General features: G+C 36.8%; 2 protein-coding genes across 3 annotated transcripts; one reads left to right on the top strand and one right to left on the bottom strand.

Annotated features, from left to right (window-relative positions):
- Window positions 6,797–7,318, top strand: LOC109224343 (pectinesterase inhibitor-like). The gene has a single exon (XM_019388928.1). The coding sequence runs from the start codon at window positions 6,797–6,799 to the stop codon at window positions 7,316–7,318; it is 522 nt and encodes a 173-aa protein (XP_019244473.1).
- Window positions 15,171–16,646, bottom strand: LOC109224638 (pectinesterase/pectinesterase inhibitor PPE8B-like). Of its 2 annotated transcripts, XM_019389176.1 has the most exons (3): window positions 16,545–16,646; window positions 16,060–16,400; window positions 15,171–15,971 (listed from the first exon to the last, which is right to left on the bottom strand). In XM_019389176.1, the coding sequence occupies exons 2-3, from the start codon at window positions 16,379–16,381 to the stop codon at window positions 15,295–15,297; spliced, it is 999 nt and encodes a 332-aa protein (XP_019244721.1). In that variant the 5' UTR covers window positions 16,382–16,400; window positions 16,545–16,646; the 3' UTR covers window positions 15,171–15,294. The 2 variants fall into 2 exon arrangements, with proteins under 2 accessions (XP_019244721.1, XP_019244722.1); XM_019389177.1 differs by lacking the exon at window positions 16,545–16,646 and having other exon boundaries at window positions 16,060–16,516.

Here is a 17,166-nt window from a genome sequence, read left to right as displayed (position 1 = left end):
CAACTGATGGTAGCCAGATCTCAAATCAATCTTCGAAAACACTTTGGCACCCTGAAGCTGATAAAACAAATCATCAATCCTCGGCAATGGATACTTATTCTTGATTGTGACCTTGTTCAACTGCTGATAGTCTATGCACATCCTCATCGATCCGTCCTTCTTCTTAACAAACAATATCGACGCACCCCAAGGTGAAACACTAGGTCTAATAAAGCCTTTATCAAGCAGGTCTTGTAACTGTTCTTTCAATTCTTGCAACTCTGGCAGGGCCATACGATATGGCGGGATAGAAATAGGTTGAGTTCCCGGAGCCAAATCAATGCAAAAGTCAATATCCCTGTCGGGTGGAATACCCGGCAGATTTGAAGGAAATACCTCTGGAAACTCACGAATAATGGGAACAGAATCCATAGAAGGAACCTCGGCACTAGAATCGCGAACATACGCCAAATAGGCCAAACATCCCTTATCAACCATACGCCGAGCCTTCATATATGAGATAGCCCTACTAGTAGAATGACCAGGAGTCCTTCTCCACTCCAAACGAGGCAACCCCGACAATGCTAAGGTCACGATCTTGGCGTGACAGTCCATACCACATGATAAGGGGATAACCAGTCCATCCCCAAAATGACATCGAAGTCTACCATATCGAGAAGTGGGAGATATAGACGGGTCTCAAGACCCCCAATAATAACCACACATGAGTGATAGACTCGATCTATAACAATAGAATCACCCACCGGTGTAGACACATATACAGGTGCACTCAAAAAATCACGAGGCACAACGAGATAAGGGGCAAAATAAGATGACACATAGGAATATGTAGACCCCGGATCAAATAGAACTGAGGCATCTCTACTACAAACTGAAATCGTACCTGTTATAACTGCATCGGAGGCCTCAGCCTCAAGTCTGGCTGGAATAGCATAACATTGGGGCTGGGCTCCACCACTCTGAACTACATCCCGAGGACGGCCTCCTGCTGGCTGGCCTCCACCTTTAACTACCGGACCTCCACCTCTAACGGACTGACCTCCACCTCTAATGGCCTGACCTCCACCTCTAACACCTCGACCCCTACCTCTAGCTGGCTGCACGGGCGGTGGAACACTCGGTGCCTGAACCATGGCATGGGAACCCTGATGATGAGAGCTGCTCGGTGCTCGAGGGCAAAATCTAGCAATAAGCCTTGTATCGCCACAAGTATAACAAGCCCTCGACTGCTGGGACTGCTGACCCTGACGGCCTGAGTAACCACCCTGAAAACTCTAGAGCGGTGGTGCACTCATAGGAGCTGGTGGAGCACTGTAGGGCAACTGATCAGAATACTGCATATGAGAACCACGGCCACCTGGAGCACCGTGAGAAGCCTGAAGTGCTGAATGAAACGGCCTGGAAGGATGGCCTTTACCAAAAGAATCCCTGCCTCCAGATGAGGCACCATTGAACCTGCCAAATGACGAGGCCTCTTGTCAGACCCCTAAACACTCCCCTGTAATAGAACCATCTCGACTCTCCGGGCCACATTGGCCGCATCGTGAAAAGAAATCTCGCTCCCCGTCTCCTTAGCCATCTGTAGTCAAATAGGCTGAGCGAGTCCCTCAATGAACCTCCTCACCCTCTCTCTCTCTCTCTCTCGGTGGGAAGTATAATAAGAGCATGACGGGCCAAGGCAATGAATCTGGTCTCGTACTGAGTGACGGTCATAGGACCCTGCTGGAGATGCTCAAACTGCCCTCCGATAATCCTCCCTCTGAGTGATAGGTAGAAACTTCTCCAAAAATAGCTTAGAGAACTGATCCCAAGTCAAAGACGGTGACCCAGCTGGTCTAGACAAACAATAATCCCTCCACCAAGTCTTGGCGGAACCTGACAAACAAAAAGCAGCAAAGTCGACCCCATTGGTCTCCAGTATCCCCATGTTCCGTAGAACCTCATGACAACTATCCAAATAGTCCTGGGATCCTCTGAAGATGTACCACCATAAGTAGTAGTGAAGATCCTTGTGAACCTGTCCAAACTCCACAATGCATCAGCAGACATAGCTGCTCCATCACCGATCTGAGCCACAACATCCAGCTGAACTACCCCTACTGGCTGAGCTGCTGGAGTCTGAAACTGAGGAGCCATCTGCTCCGGAGTGCGAGTAGCGGGAGTGTGTGCTCCTCTCCCAGCCTGAGAGACGGCTGGTGCTACAGGAAGTAAGCCTGCCTGGGCGACACTGTCCATAAGGCCCACTAGACGGACCAGAGCATCCTAGAGTACCGGGATAGCGATGAACCTCTCTAGGACCTGGGTTGGCCCTACTGGAACGGTCTGGGCTGGAGCCTCCTCCTCAAACTCTACAAGAGGCTCCGCCGCTGGTGCTGCTGCTCTAGCTGAGCCCTGCCCCTACCTCGGCCTCTAGCACGGCCTCGGCCTCGGCCTCGTCCTCTGCCCCTCGTAGGAGCTGCCATTGGGGGCTCGGGCTCCTGATCAGCGGATGAAGAAGCACGTGTTCTCTCCATCTGCGAAAGAACAGAGTAGAAGTTCAATTAGCATTGAGAAGTCAAATCGCACGACAGATAAGAATAGATGTGAAGTTATTCCTAAACTCTGTAGCCCCTGGAGGATAAGCACAGACGTCTCCGTACCGATCCCTCAGACTCTACCTAGCTTGTTCGTGAATTGTGAGACCTAAGCAACCTAGAGCTCTGATACCAACTTGTCATGATCCGAATTTCCCACCCTCGGGAGTCGTGATGGCGCATACTCGTGAAAGCTAGGCAAGCCAATTATTAAGGTTTTAACCCATTAGCAATCAACCCAAACAGATATAAACAACAACTATAGCTAAACAAATGAAAAGCACGGAAGAGTTATAACAAATCTAAATAATCCAATACATGTCTACCCATGAATCTGGTGTCACAATTTCACGAACATCTACGAATTACTACATACACTGGTCTGAAAAGAAAAGTACATTGTTCTCGGAATGAAAAGAGACAGCAGAAAGCTAAAACGAGGAAGGGGACTTGAGGCTCTGTGGACGCCAGCAGATCTACCTTGGTCTCCCTGGACTGAAGGCAGCTACCTCAGCTACTCACCGTGTCCGGTACCGAAATCTGCACAAAAGAGTGCAGAGTGTAGCATCAGTACAATCGACCCCATGTACTGAGTAAGTGTCGAGCCTAACCTCGGCGAAGTAGTGACGAGGCTAGGACACGACAACCAATAAACCTGTGCAGTTAAATCATATACAACCAGAATCATAATAACAGGAATCAACAGAATAAGGTGAGAAGGGGACATGCTGCAGGGAATGTCAGATTCTACAATAAGCCAATAAAGAGGCATCAATAAAGAAGCATAATGAACATCATATCTATATCAACAAGAACAATAAAACGGTAACACGTGCACGGCATCACCCTTCGTGCTTTTACACTCGTCCCCACCATATGAAACAACAGAACCGGCACGGCATCACCCTTCGTGCATTACCTTTCATAATAATGGCACGGCATCACCCTTCGTGCATTATTCCTCACAATATCGGTATGGCATCACCCTTCGTGCTTTAACTCTCAAATCATGGCACGGCATCACCCTTCGTGCATTAACACTCATAAAATCGGCACGGCATCACCCTTCGTGCATTACACTCACTCGCAATATCATGCACGACATCACCCTTCGTGCTTTATACTCTTCCTCACCCAAACAATAGAACCAATACGTCCCCGCAAGGGAATCAACAATATCAACAATAACGTCCCGGCAAGGGATTCAGCTATAACCAATCTTGTTTTCGACAATTACTTTACAAAATGAAACTCAACTTGAGTCAATACTCAACAATAGTCAATTACCAAGAAACTTTCGTAAGCTTTGTTCAACATTGTTAATCATCAATTTGAGCATGAACGATACATAATAGAGTCACAAAAATCATGATATAAGACTCACGGGCATGCTTGACACCAACGTATAGGTACTCGTCACCACACCTATACGTCGTACTCAATACTAACACAAAGCAAATAAGACCACAACTCATATTCCCTCAAGCTAAGGTTAGGCCAAACACTTACCTCGATTCCACGGACAAGATTAAGCCACAATTACCGCTTTACCTCTCATTCCACTTCCAATCCGCTTGTATCTAGTCATAATTTACTTAATAACATTAATAAATGCTAAATAAACCAATTCTGCTACCTTCGCATTTGCGAAGAATATGTTGCATTTGCGACAGAGGGCCCATCGCAATTCCCAGCCGAGACTTCGCATTTGCGATGAGGGCCTGCCCAGGCTTGGTTCGCAATTGCGACACTTTGGTCGCATTTCCCAAGCCTGACCACTTCGCAATTGCGAAGCCTGATCTCGCAATTGAGAGATCAGAGGCCTGTTACACAGCTGCAACATACCAGCAATCTCCCTAAGTCCAAATTCACTTCGTGGCCTATCCAAAACTCACTCGAGCCCTCGTGGCTCCAAACCAAACATGCACGCAAGTCTAAAAATATCATACGGACTTGCTCGTGCGATCAAATCATCAAAATAACATCAACAACTACGAATTTAACCTCAAATTCATGAAATTCATTAAGAACATTAAAATTTCTATTTTTCTCAACTAAAGGTCCGATTTATACCAAATCAACCCCAATTCTTACCGAATTTCACAGATTCGACTTAATTATTATTTTAAACCTGTATCGGGCTCCGGAACCAAAATACTGGCCCGATACCATCAAGAAAACGCATCATTTCATTTCAAAAAGTCTTTATATTTTCTAGCAAACAATTTCTTTAAAAAAACTTTTCTCGGGCTAGGGACCTCGGAATTCGATTCCGGACATATGCCCGAGTCCCATTTTTTACTACGGACCCTACGGGACCGTCAGATCACGGGTCCGAATCCGCTTACCAAGAATATTGACTAAAGTCAAATTTAATCAATTTTAAAGGCCAAATTCATTATTTTTCTTAAATTTCACATAAAAGCTTTCTGAAAACGCGCCCGGACTGCGCACGCAAATCAAGGTAAGATAAAAGGAGGTTTTTTAAGGCCTCGGAATATAGGTTTGACTTCTAAAATAAGAGATGACATTTCGGGTCATCACATGAGACCGATTTGAGAGGCTAAGGTATTTCGGAGTAGAGATTTGCTTGGTTTTAGGTGAGTAACGCTTTCAAACTTGGTTTGAGCATCTGAGAGTGTGAGCACATGAGGCTGTCAACATGGTGCATCACATACAGCATGTGCATTGGCATGTAGAAATAGAAGAGTTATATTCTTTACATTGTTAAGCTCTTATCTATTTTTACTATTTAGAGCTATCTGTTTAACTTGAGAGCATGCCTACATTTTTGCACAGTTATTTCTGTATTATCTGTATCGGTTGAGTTCGTCACTGCCTTTCAGTCCAAATGTTGGACTTGTTACTTACTGAGTTGGATGTACTCACGTTACTCCCTGCATTTCGTGTGCAGATCTAGGCGCTTCTGGTCACGGCGGTTGCTGATTGAGGTTGTAGAGTTGGGAGACTATCGAGGTAGCTGCACGGCGTTCGCATGTCTTGACTCTCATTCCTTATCTCTATTTGTATTTCAGTTTTATTCTCTAGACACTGTAGTGGATTGTATTCTGATTTAAACGCTCATGTACTAAGTGACACCCCGATTTTGGAACAAATTATATCGCAGTTGGTTTATTTATGTTTTCATAAAGGCTTTTCTTAAATATTAAATTGTTTCCGGCTTTTTGTAGAAAGATTTTTACTGTGTTGAGTTGTTGAGTTGAGGCTGGCCTAGTTCCACGATAGGCGCCATCACGACGGTTGATTTTGGTTCGTGACAGTTCCAACTTGCTTGTTAGATAATTGTATCGTAATTGGTTTATTTATTCCTAATGTTTTCCTAATGTTTTTAAATTGCTTGCTGGCCTGTTTTTGAGCCTGTGATTCGGGCTCTAAATAACGCGATGCGACGATTTTAACTACTTGTTAATATCTCCCTTGCTTTTGAATGTTACTGAATATTATTTATCATTTTTAAGTTATATTTTGCTCAAATTCAATCTTTATTTCTTCTTTTTAACATTTTTGCGTTCGATAAGACCTCATTATAAACGAAATTGCAACAACATCTGGAAAGAGATAGCACAATCTACTATGCTAATATCAGAACATTTGTTACAACTTACAAAAAATAAAATAGCCTATTATGCTAATCTCAAAAAAATTAAAATCTTTCTTCCATTTGTCGTTTTACCAGTATTTTTTCTTAGATGAAGTAATATTTTGATACTTGAAAATTGGTTCAACGTTCCAAAGCGCAAGGATTATCAAAACTTAAATATTAAATCATGAACTGAATATACTTTCTTTTTATATATTTCTCAACATTACATTTCTGAAGTTCTTGAGGTTTAAACGGAAGGAAGAAAAAAAAAAGTTGAACATGTATTAAATAACTCTAAAGTCTTTGGTCATGAATTACATATTCTGCACTTACTTTTGCACAATTATTTATCTAGATTTACTAGTCATTTAAAGTAATTTTTTTTGTTGCAAACCTTACAAAGAACGAATCATAGACTACTCTCCTAAATAAGAGATAACAACACGCACTTTATGAGCAATAATTATTCTTTTTTCATAAAAACATATTTAGATTCCTACAATCTCCATACACTAATATCAGCATAATCTTCTCCATTAATGTAGAACCATAAATGTGGATATTATATGCTATAAAAATAGTTCAATGACTCAATCATGACTTAGAAAACATATGAAAAATGAATTCAATGAAAATATCATTAGTGATGTTCTTTATCACTCTCTCTTTTGTAAATCTTTCTTTGGGCGATTTGATTGAAGATGTTTGTCGAAAGTCCAGTGACTACAAATTATGTGTCGAATCTCTTAGAGCAGACCCAAATAGCTCTTCTGCTGATCAAAAAGGCTTGACACGTATTATGCTTCAATTGTCTTTAGCTAAGGCTAAGAACATTTATAATGAAGTCATAATTCTATTGCAGCAAACAAAAGAAGCCGTTCTCAAGCAATGTCTTCAAATTTGTAAGGACAATTATGATGAAGCAGTGGATGACATTACATCTTCTATTGAATATTTAGATGCAAATGAGTTCTTTTTTGCCGGGAGTTTTGCAGTAGATGCCACAGATGATTCCAGTTCTTGTGAAGATTCATTCACTGAACCGCCTATTCGCAAATCTCCATTAAAACCAAAGAGCGACGATTTTCTTCATTTTGTTGAGGCTACAATATCTTTGATAAACTTGTTAAGAAATTCGTAAGAGCATCTCGTTTAGCGTTGCGCCCTAAAATAAAGACTTAGTAAAGCTGGATAAACAAGCTTTCATCTTAATTATAAGATGTTGTCATAATTACTATTTGATGATTTATCCAAATGTTTGCTTTACAAGTTATTTTCTTCTTTATTTTTTTACCCTTATATTCAATCTTTATATTAAAACTAACTTGCTAGAAAAATGACATTCAGAATTTGCAACAGGTATTTTATGATTTTTGCGAAATTAAAACATCTAAAGTGTTCCCTGACTTTGATCCTATGATTCAGGCTTTGAATACCGTGGTACAACAATGTTAACTACTTGTATCATCTCCCTCACTTCTTAATATTACTGGATCACGTTAGTGTAATATTTAGCACGGTTATGTTTTGCATTTTGCTCAAATTTTAAAACCAAACGGACCAACAACCTTGAATGCGTGCCAAGTGTCTAATCATATAGTTATGTGTATATATGTTCATCAAGTTATGGGTATATATGTTTGACTAATAAGATAATAGAGGTTCTTTTGATCCAATAATATAACATAAGGTAGTTTTACAATTTCTAATAGTAAAGGGTTATACTAGAACCTTTTTCGTTAGATCAATTTTAAGTACTCGTGTGTTTGTTGAAGTTATGCTTTGCCTCTTATATGCTTTTATTGTTTGATTATTAGAATTATTAAAGGACGTTTTGGATAATATTAAGTTGTTATAACCACGCTATGTAAGTGAATACGTGATCGAGACAAAATTTATTAGTTTATCATAATCGCGTCTTGCAAGCGAATCCGAAATCATGATAATTAATTATTTAAAGTTAAGAAGTAATTAAAGCTATTGAAAAACAATATGAGATTATTTATGTATTAATTATTGAATATAAAAATCACACTACGCAAGCAAATCCATGAAGGCAACTAATATTACTTAAAACGTGCCTAATGATTGCTTAGCGCTTTTGGAAAGATTTAATTATTTATTTATTAATAGTGAAAAATAGGCAACACTTTCTTACAAGAATGTAATCCAATTTATCATTAAAATAGGGTTAACCCATTATTTAAAATATGTGCTAGCTATGAGAATTTGGGATACCGGGCCGTTTTGGATAGGGATTCTTATATACCTATACACTATTTGAAACTTTATTACCCTCTTTACTCAAGTTTTAATTTAATTACATCTTATATACGAATTTACCAATTATATACACTTTACGAATTAAATGAGTATCCCTTTATATTAGGAATCAATTATTTCTCATCCTTATTCTCTCCCTCCTTCGCTCTCTCTCTCTCTCTCTCTCTCTCTCTCTCTCTCTCTCTCTCTCTCTCTCTCTCTCTCTCTCTCTCTCGACGTCATGCTCTCTCTCTATCTCTCAATCCCTAATTCCAGTAATGTAGAGCAAAAGAAAAGAACGTAGCAATTCCACCATTGACAGCCATTAAAAAGTTTTAAAGCTTTGAATTCGAATTTGGGTTTTCGAAAATCATTGTTTGTTTGGATTGCTTGTTGCCAACAATTGAGAATATTGTTTGGAGTTTATATCTCAATTTTGAGAGTGTTTTGGTGAATATTAGACTTGATTTTGGCTGAATTTCAGATTGAAACTCGAAGAAGAAGAAGAAGAAGACGACATGACATACATTACGAAATTGAAGTAAAGTTGTAGAAAAATTGTATTCTGTTGTTTATATATATTTGTTTATTTAAATATTGTATGAAAATTGAACAATATTGTATAAAAATTATATTTTAAGTTGTATGTTATTGTAGTTGTATATAACTGGGTAGAAATAATATATAAAAATTGTAGATAAGTTGTATGATATATAATTAGTTGTATGATAGAACCTAGAAGAAACTAATTTATAATATCAAAAATAATAGAACAAGTTTCCTTCAGCAGAACACAGTAGTTTTTAGAGCTTCAAATAAAGAGACAACATCCACATAGAACATTTTATACCTTAGATCTTTAATATCTCAAATGACAAACAACTTGGTGCTTACTGCTCCTTTAGTTTCTATTATAATTGAAAATAGAAAATTCACTTTCATGTGCGTTAGGACCATTTTGTGCTTAGTGTTCTGTTCTATTGCATTTCAAATGTAAATATTCTCTTACTCTACATAGAGGCCTGAAACAGAAACTCTTATAAAGTTCCATAGAGAGTTCCTTATTAACGACTTTAAAAAATGAATAAAATAAATCATAAAGAAAAGTAAACTATCATGCTAGAAGGTTCAGAGATGAATATTTCACTTCCCTGGAAGCTAAAACGATAGAAAGTAACATAACCACTCCGAAAAAATTGAACAGACAATTTTTTCCTTAGAGAAGAGTAAAATCACTCGTTAGCTTCAATTCAAGGAAAAGCGATGCTATCTCTTTTATTCTCAAGTAGTTTAATAATCTTTTGTACTTCATAGATAGAATTAAGGAGCACATTTTCTTTGGGAAAAGCTTCACTCAATAATTTCAATAAAGAGTCAAAAGAAGTATTACTCCAACCATGCAGGCACTTCATTTGAAAAAGACGCATTAAAATGAGAGTTTGGAGAACTTTGCACAATCTGGATACAACTTTTGCTCTGCATCTTTTAGTAACCGATAAAAACTTTTAGCTTCTATATTTGGCTCTTCGTACCTAGACTCAGTGGTCTCATCAAACTCATGACTATTAGAGGGAATACCACGCATGTCATGCAACATTTCAAAAGTACGAGCATCATCATTCCCTAAATTTGAATCTGTATCAAAATTTATTTCATCATCTGAAGATAAATCTGACTCGCCGTGATAAATCCACCTATTATAAGTTGGATCTATTCCCCACCTAAGTAAATCCGTCTTGACCTCACCGCGTGATTTTCTAAGCATATTATTACATTTAATGCACGGACACTGGATTCTTACACCAACCTCAGGTTTAGAAAATACAAAGTTCAAAAAATATTCCACAACATTCAAGTATTCCGGTAATGTCCTATTCTTAATAAGTACCCAATTCTTATGCATCATATACTTACCTACAATGAAATATAAAACTATATAATTAAAATTGTAAAACTATATATTTAACTTTCTCTTGCTGCAATTAATGGCACAAATGCAATTTAATAGGGCCACAATGCAAGAACGAACACCGATTAAAAACTAAAAAATGCGCATTATTAACCTTTTCAAGATTATACAGATTTACTCCCAAACATCATACTCAGGCTCAACCCGAGACACCAATAAATAACTATAATAAAATGTACATTATTAACATCTTTAATATTATGAGTATAAAGTAGAATCCAACAAAATAACTTGTGATTTCGCAAGTGAATATTGGGTACCATCAAAGAAGAAATTATCAGACAGGATTAACCACTTCTAAAAATTTTATTCTATTGCAACATCAACTTAGAAATTCCATAACTTAAAAAAACAAAGAAAAAAACAAAAACTAACAAAATAATTCTAACGAAAGTCCAGAAAAGTAAAAAGAATGAAAATCAAACTTGGACACGCGCGTCTCTCTCATGTTTGTCTCTTTGCATGATTTTGTATTCTGTTGTCGTTCTAAAGTATGGCTAGAATTTCCAACTTATAAGAGAGACCACATTATTGGACGCGAGCAAATGATCAGTCGGAAAAGATGTAAAAAATACATTCAGTAAAAAAAAATGGATTCTATCTCAATACAAGGAAGACTACTTCATAGTTCTATCCAATTAAGCTCAAGAACAGTAATTTATGAAATCCTTCAAACCCAGTGGAAACACTAGAAATACTAGTACTGGTTGGGTTAATCAATGGCTAGCCCTTCATTAATACAACCAATTATTTATGATTTTTCCGAACGCCGACAGGGTATTTCAAATTAAGGTGATGATTGACGTTGTTGATCAATTGATACAATTTCTAACTTCTTTTCCCACTAACTAAAAGACAAAATTTTAGACTTTTTTTTAGTGAAAGTGGAAGAAATTGATGATTAGAAAAATTTAAGGGGAATATCTCTTGATAATTTACAAACTTTTCCAGAAAAGTAAAAACAATGAAAATCAAAGTTTCTTTACTTTCCTCAACCAGAAAATAAGCCACTAAATAGCAGCAAGAGAAACTTCAGTTTGAGGTATAAAAACCCCCTTCTCAAAAATCCTATCTTCTCCAATTCTCATCTTTTTTCCTAGTCTAAAAATTTTGAGTTGTATCATAAAAAGAAAGAAAAAAACGGAATAGATTCCATAGGTATCGCAAATTAAGAAGAAGAATACCCATTAAACTAAATCAAAAGCTCAAAGCAGTAGAAACGAAATCAAAAGCGAGAACTCACCAGATTCTGGGTTGAACACAACAGAAGAGATGGAAGAATTGAACACCAGACCTTAGTTTAGCAAAACAATGAAAAGAGAAAACCTACAGTGGAAACTAAAATTGGGCGCTAAGAATTTGGGGAAAACTGGAAAAGTAATAGAACGGGAAAATTTGGCGCGTTTGTTTTGGCGGAAAACTATTTTGGCGTAAAATTTACTAAATTTTAGGCCACAACTAAAGGGGGTTGTAAAGAAAGTTTTGTGTTTAGCAACAACTAAAATTTGTTGTTGCCAATTATTTTTATATTTTATATTTATTATATTACTCCTGAGTTATAAATTATATGATACAGCAACAATCTAATCCCGTTATTGCCATTTAATAAACTTAGCCAACAACCATAATGTTGTTGGTAAGAAGTCGTTGCTGGTTTATATATATGTAAAATTTATTATATTATTTTTTTAAAATGGCAACAATATTAAAACTTCTGCTAACAAAAAAAATTTTGTAGGTAAAAATTTTATGATATAGCAACAACTAAATGAAGTTGTTGCCATTAATTATATTTTGCAACAATATTATTGTTGTTGTAAAAAGATTGTTGCCAATTCTAAACTTTCTTGTAGTGAAAAGACATAATGTATAAAATTTATATAAAAATTATATTTAAGTAGTATGATATTGTAGTTGTATATAACTGGGTAGAAATAATATATGAAAGTTGTATAATATAATTAGTTGTATGAAATTTATTTTTAATATGTATAAATCAGATAAAAAAATAAACAAAACACATATTGTATAAAATTTATATACAAATTGTATTTACGTGGGATCACAATTATTAATAATAGAAACGAGAATCTACAAATCAAAACTAATTGGCGAAAAAATAGCGTTTCGCCGGAAAAGAATTAACTGTTCAGATCAATAATTATTTCTTCATCTTTAGACAATTTAGGCATTCACTTCTCTTTACGTATTCAAGAAGAATTTTGGTACGCGCAACCCAATGATCCAAAGTCTCCACTTGTACATAGAGATCGGCTTCGAATTTTTACGTCAAAGTCGACGACTCCAAGCTATTTCCAACAAGATTGAGCAACACTTAATTGATTTTCAACACAAACATTTGAGTTTAATTGAAACCAGATGAAGCTTCAACGTGAGGAGAGAAAGGTATAACGGAAGATCCGGAGAGAAAAGGGGAAAGAGGAGAGAAAAAAGGAAAAAAGTATAACTAAATTCCTTGATTAAAGGCACGGATTGGGAACCTTATAAGGTGGAATCTATATATTTTAGATAAAACTTGTTAAAGTCGGGTTAACTAAACGTGGACATTTTTGTAATAAAGTTTCAAATAGTGTATAGGTATGTAAAAAACCCATTCTGGGGAACTTAGTCCAAAAAAAGCTTACTATTTCCTCAATCCCTCGGCCCAAATTAATTATAACTGATGGACCATTATATTTGCAAGACCGACATTTGCTAATCATCCTTTTCATCATTTAACTACTATATTTCATGCTCATAAAAATATAAATCAACACCCAAATACTTATAAAACAACAATTACAGTAAATAGCACATTAACCCAAATAGTAAATGACGTCATGGAATCATTGACCAAAAATCTCAAGAATATGGATAAACAAAATAAACTCACTAAACTAGTGAAAGGAAAAGACTATAAAACTAAAAGAAAGCATTCTTCATGAAGCATGAATTAGACTAAATCATGAGATACTTCTCTAGCTGGAAGTATACACTGCGATGAACACATAAACAGGGATTCCTCATTCACAGATAAAGAAAGGATCTTAAGAAGCTTGTTTTAGCATTGAATAATTAAAAAATACTTATAAAGCGTAACACAAATTGTCCTTTGGACATGAACAAGAAATTGAGTACAAATTCAAACATGTCTATCAACACACTAGCTTAATATTTACAACTAAAGCTCAATACTACCAAATGTTAAAAAACAGACTCCAAGAAAGAACACAACATGTAAGATCAAAACTACTCTATTGTGAAAGAAATTACTTTAGAAGGTTAAGAACATTACCTAGTTGCAGAAAATACTAAACAGCAGCAAAAGAATGGCAGTTACCAACAAGCATTCAGCAAATAAGACTCCAACAGCAACAATGAGACTCAAGACTCAAGACCTCTTCTCCAAAATTGAACCCAAAATCTGTCCAAAGGGTGAGAAAGGACAGTGCTCTTCTCCAATTTCAGACACAAGCATAGAGTAGATGTACTCCCAGCAAACATGTACTTTACTCTCAAGTATTCCTATATTACCTAAGCTTTTGTCAATACCAAACCATCCTACTACTTTAACAAGTACAAAAACAGAAAATTTAGCATTCCAAACTCCAAAAATTAAACTAATGCTAATACAAGTAATCAGAGACAAAATAAAATTCAACGATTAGGCAAACAATGTATTGACAGAGATTAGCTAATCAAAATCGATTAACTAAAACAACGGCGAAATCAGATATTAGACCGAATCATGAATTATATCAAAACGAAACTCACTCTCAACTAAAACCTACAATCAGATAAAAGAACAAATTAAAAATCAAAGACGAAGAAGCGAGGGGATAGGATTTCACCAATCGAGGGCACTCGAAGCGGATTCAGGCCACCAGAAGAGGCCGAAGACATGGAGTAGCAGCTGTCCAACCTCAAAACACGCCTTTCTTGTTGGAAGAGACTGAAATTGTGGACCTCGATGAACTAGAGATCAGTTATAGTCTCATCACCAACAGGAAAAGCCTGTTCGAGACTGTTTGTGGCCAAAAAAGGTCGCTGGGAAATCTGCCGGAATTGGTCACCGGAAATTGGGTTCAAAACAGTACCAATTGACAGATCAAGTAGCGAAATACACTCTCACGTAGGTCTTATGGGGGTAAAGGCAACCGAAACTTGACAAATTTCATAAAGAAAAGGGGGCTAGGGTTTCTAACTTTATCAAAATCGCGAAGATGAGGTAAGAATTGAGGGATATGGGGCTTGGAATCATGTAGAGGAGAGTGAGATGAAGAAATGGTGTTATTTGGTGGTGGTTGAAGGTAATCCGCGGCCGGTAGACGGTGGCATGGGCGGCGCCGGCGATAAAGGGAAAAAAGGAGAGAAGAGAGGGGACCAAGGTTTAGGAGAGTGAAATGAAGCCTAAAATCAGATTATAGGATCTTTTATATGACAAATAAAATTAGTTCTGGACCATTGGATCAAGGATAATGGAAGCCTGAGATTTGATCTATGTAACCTAATCAAACGGCGTAGTTTTACACGTCGTTTAGCCTCTCCCCTGGCAGCCCTCTCTGTTGGCCTTGATATTGCATTCTTGGCCAATATCTCTTTCGAATTTGGCCTAATTTCTCCCCTATCCCCTTATATTTAAACCATTCAAATTATAATCCTATTTGATCTATCAAACTACATAAGTACAGTTAATTATTAATCATCTAGTCAATTAATCAATTGATTTAATTACTTGATCAAATAATTTTACACAAACAAATAAGGAAAATATTATGGTATTTTTTATTTAAAAATGCAAAAATTTTGCATTTACAATACATATAAACTATATTTGCATTCTGATAACTAGTGGAACTTGCATGGGTATTACACAAACTCTATTCCTAAAGATCTAAATAATGCGGAACATCGGCAGGAATCCATTTGTCACCTTTTATGAAATGTTTGACCGTGAAATTTGATGCAATCTCTGAATTTCTAGTGGCAGACGCCCACTTCACTCGTCCCTTTCTAATTGCGCCAGGTCCTCTATTCTCATACTCAAGATAGTATGGTTGAACTAACGGCCTGGTTATAAATTCAATCCATCCTTTTGGATTGATAAAATTGTCAATGTAACTTTGCATGACCACTGTTCTAGAGAAATCACCCCATGGTCGACCTAAATATGTGGTAACATTGCCCATTTTCTCCAACTCTTGAGTTGCTTTTAGTGTGCAGTTTTGCAGCACTACTCCCGTTGTGTTGTTTACAAATCTTCTACGTTGGGCTGTGATTGTATTATATTGATTGGGTAGCGGCAGGCGTGCTTCAATTAAGCAGTTCTGAAACACCGCGGTTGCATCACCACAGATGAAATCTATGGTGCCAAATATTTCACAATCCCTATAAAATTGTAGGCCCTTTTTTGTGTATAAGGTGTCTTGAAAGCCATCGAAACGACACCTATAGAAAGTGAGATATTCAGCTTCTGCTCTTAATGCTACTGCTTGTTGGTTCTCTCGTCTAGCATTGTTCCTAAATGTGATATCTTGGGCCATGAAGCCCTTTCCATTGACACCTAATTGAAATGAAACAAAGAATATTCACATCAGCAGAATTAAAAATATCATACTATGGTTTGAGTATAGTAACAATCGATCACTTACCCACAGTAGCAGTGAGACTTGTCTTGATGCCATCGCCACCGTAACTCTTATTCCCTGAAATTATGGTATTATCCATGCCTTCACCGATTAGGACTATGTTTGTCTTCCATTTATCTACTTGAATATATTCATAATACGTCCCTTGCTTAATTATGATGTAGTATTTATTTAGACTATTGTTTGGTGCTGAAATTATGGCATCCGTTATTGTGGTGTAATTCCCTGAGCCATCTTTAGCAACAATTGCGTGAGGTGTTTTCACTTGTTGGCCTTCACCACATAAAAGGAGTGGCAAAATGGCAATAACTGCAATAAACCACATAGCTCCGACTGAGATTTTCCTGCACTTGATGAGCCACGTATCAAAATATTATTCAAGTCAGGAAAAATATTATGGACTAGAATATACAATGAACTCAAGTTTAATTATGGTCATCGATTATAAGATATGCAACAAGATCTAATAAACAAAACGGCTATATAACCTTGATTGTTTTAAAATTTGTCACTGGCAAAAAACAAAATTGAGCTTCAACTTCTTTCGTGATGCTTCTATAGAGAAAATTAAAGTATGTAGCCAACTTCAAATGTAAACATTCGTAGTAATGGTATGTTTAGTGGAGATGATTTCACCCAATTTATAGTGAATTTTGATTTCCATATTTGATAGTCTGCATATGCATTAATGGAATCCTTCAAATGGAACATTTCGATGTTTTTCGTATTTTCCAAATGCCTCCATTATCAGCTGCAATGTGTATACTTTTTTCGTTCATATAGTAATTATAGTATATCTTGCTTTAGATGTAGCATTTCTTATTTTAGATTCTTTTTTGGAGGAAGGGGATGAGGGAAGGAATGACTTGTAAATGGTAGAAGAAAATGACATGAATTAATACTCTAATAGTTAATGGTGTTAGTTGAGTGGGAACTGAAAATCTGGAATTATTTTTTATTTAGTATATGGGCTTATTTGGTTAGAGATGCTATTATTATTTTCTGTTATAGCACGTAACACTAATTACAGAAGAGAACATTAATTTTTCTCTTTGGAGAAATTGAACATATATTGACAGGATTGTCTTTATATAAAAAATCGGATTACTA

Source organism: Nicotiana attenuata, chromosome 3, assembly GCF_001879085.1.
Source record: "Nicotiana attenuata strain UT chromosome 3, NIATTr2, whole genome shotgun sequence".
NCBI classification, from domain to species: domain Eukaryota; kingdom Viridiplantae; phylum Streptophyta; class Magnoliopsida; order Solanales; family Solanaceae; genus Nicotiana; species Nicotiana attenuata.
This window is presented reverse-complemented; position numbering and strand designations above follow the sequence as displayed.

What these genes read in the sequence shown, in the direction of transcription:
- LOC109224343 (XM_019388928.1), top strand. Translation starts at nt 6,797, where the DNA reads ATGAATTCAATGAAAATATCATTAGTGATGTTCTTTATCACTCTCTCT.
- LOC109224638 (XM_019389176.1), bottom strand. Translation starts at nt 16,381, where the DNA reads ATGTGGTTTATTGCAGTTATTGCCATTTTGCCACTCCTTTTATGTGGT. An exon ending in AAGTCTCACTGCTACTGTGG is followed by an intron (nt 15,972 to 16,059) that starts GTAAGTGATCGA and finishes CATTTCAATTAG; the next exon opens with GTGTCAATGGAAAGGGCTTC.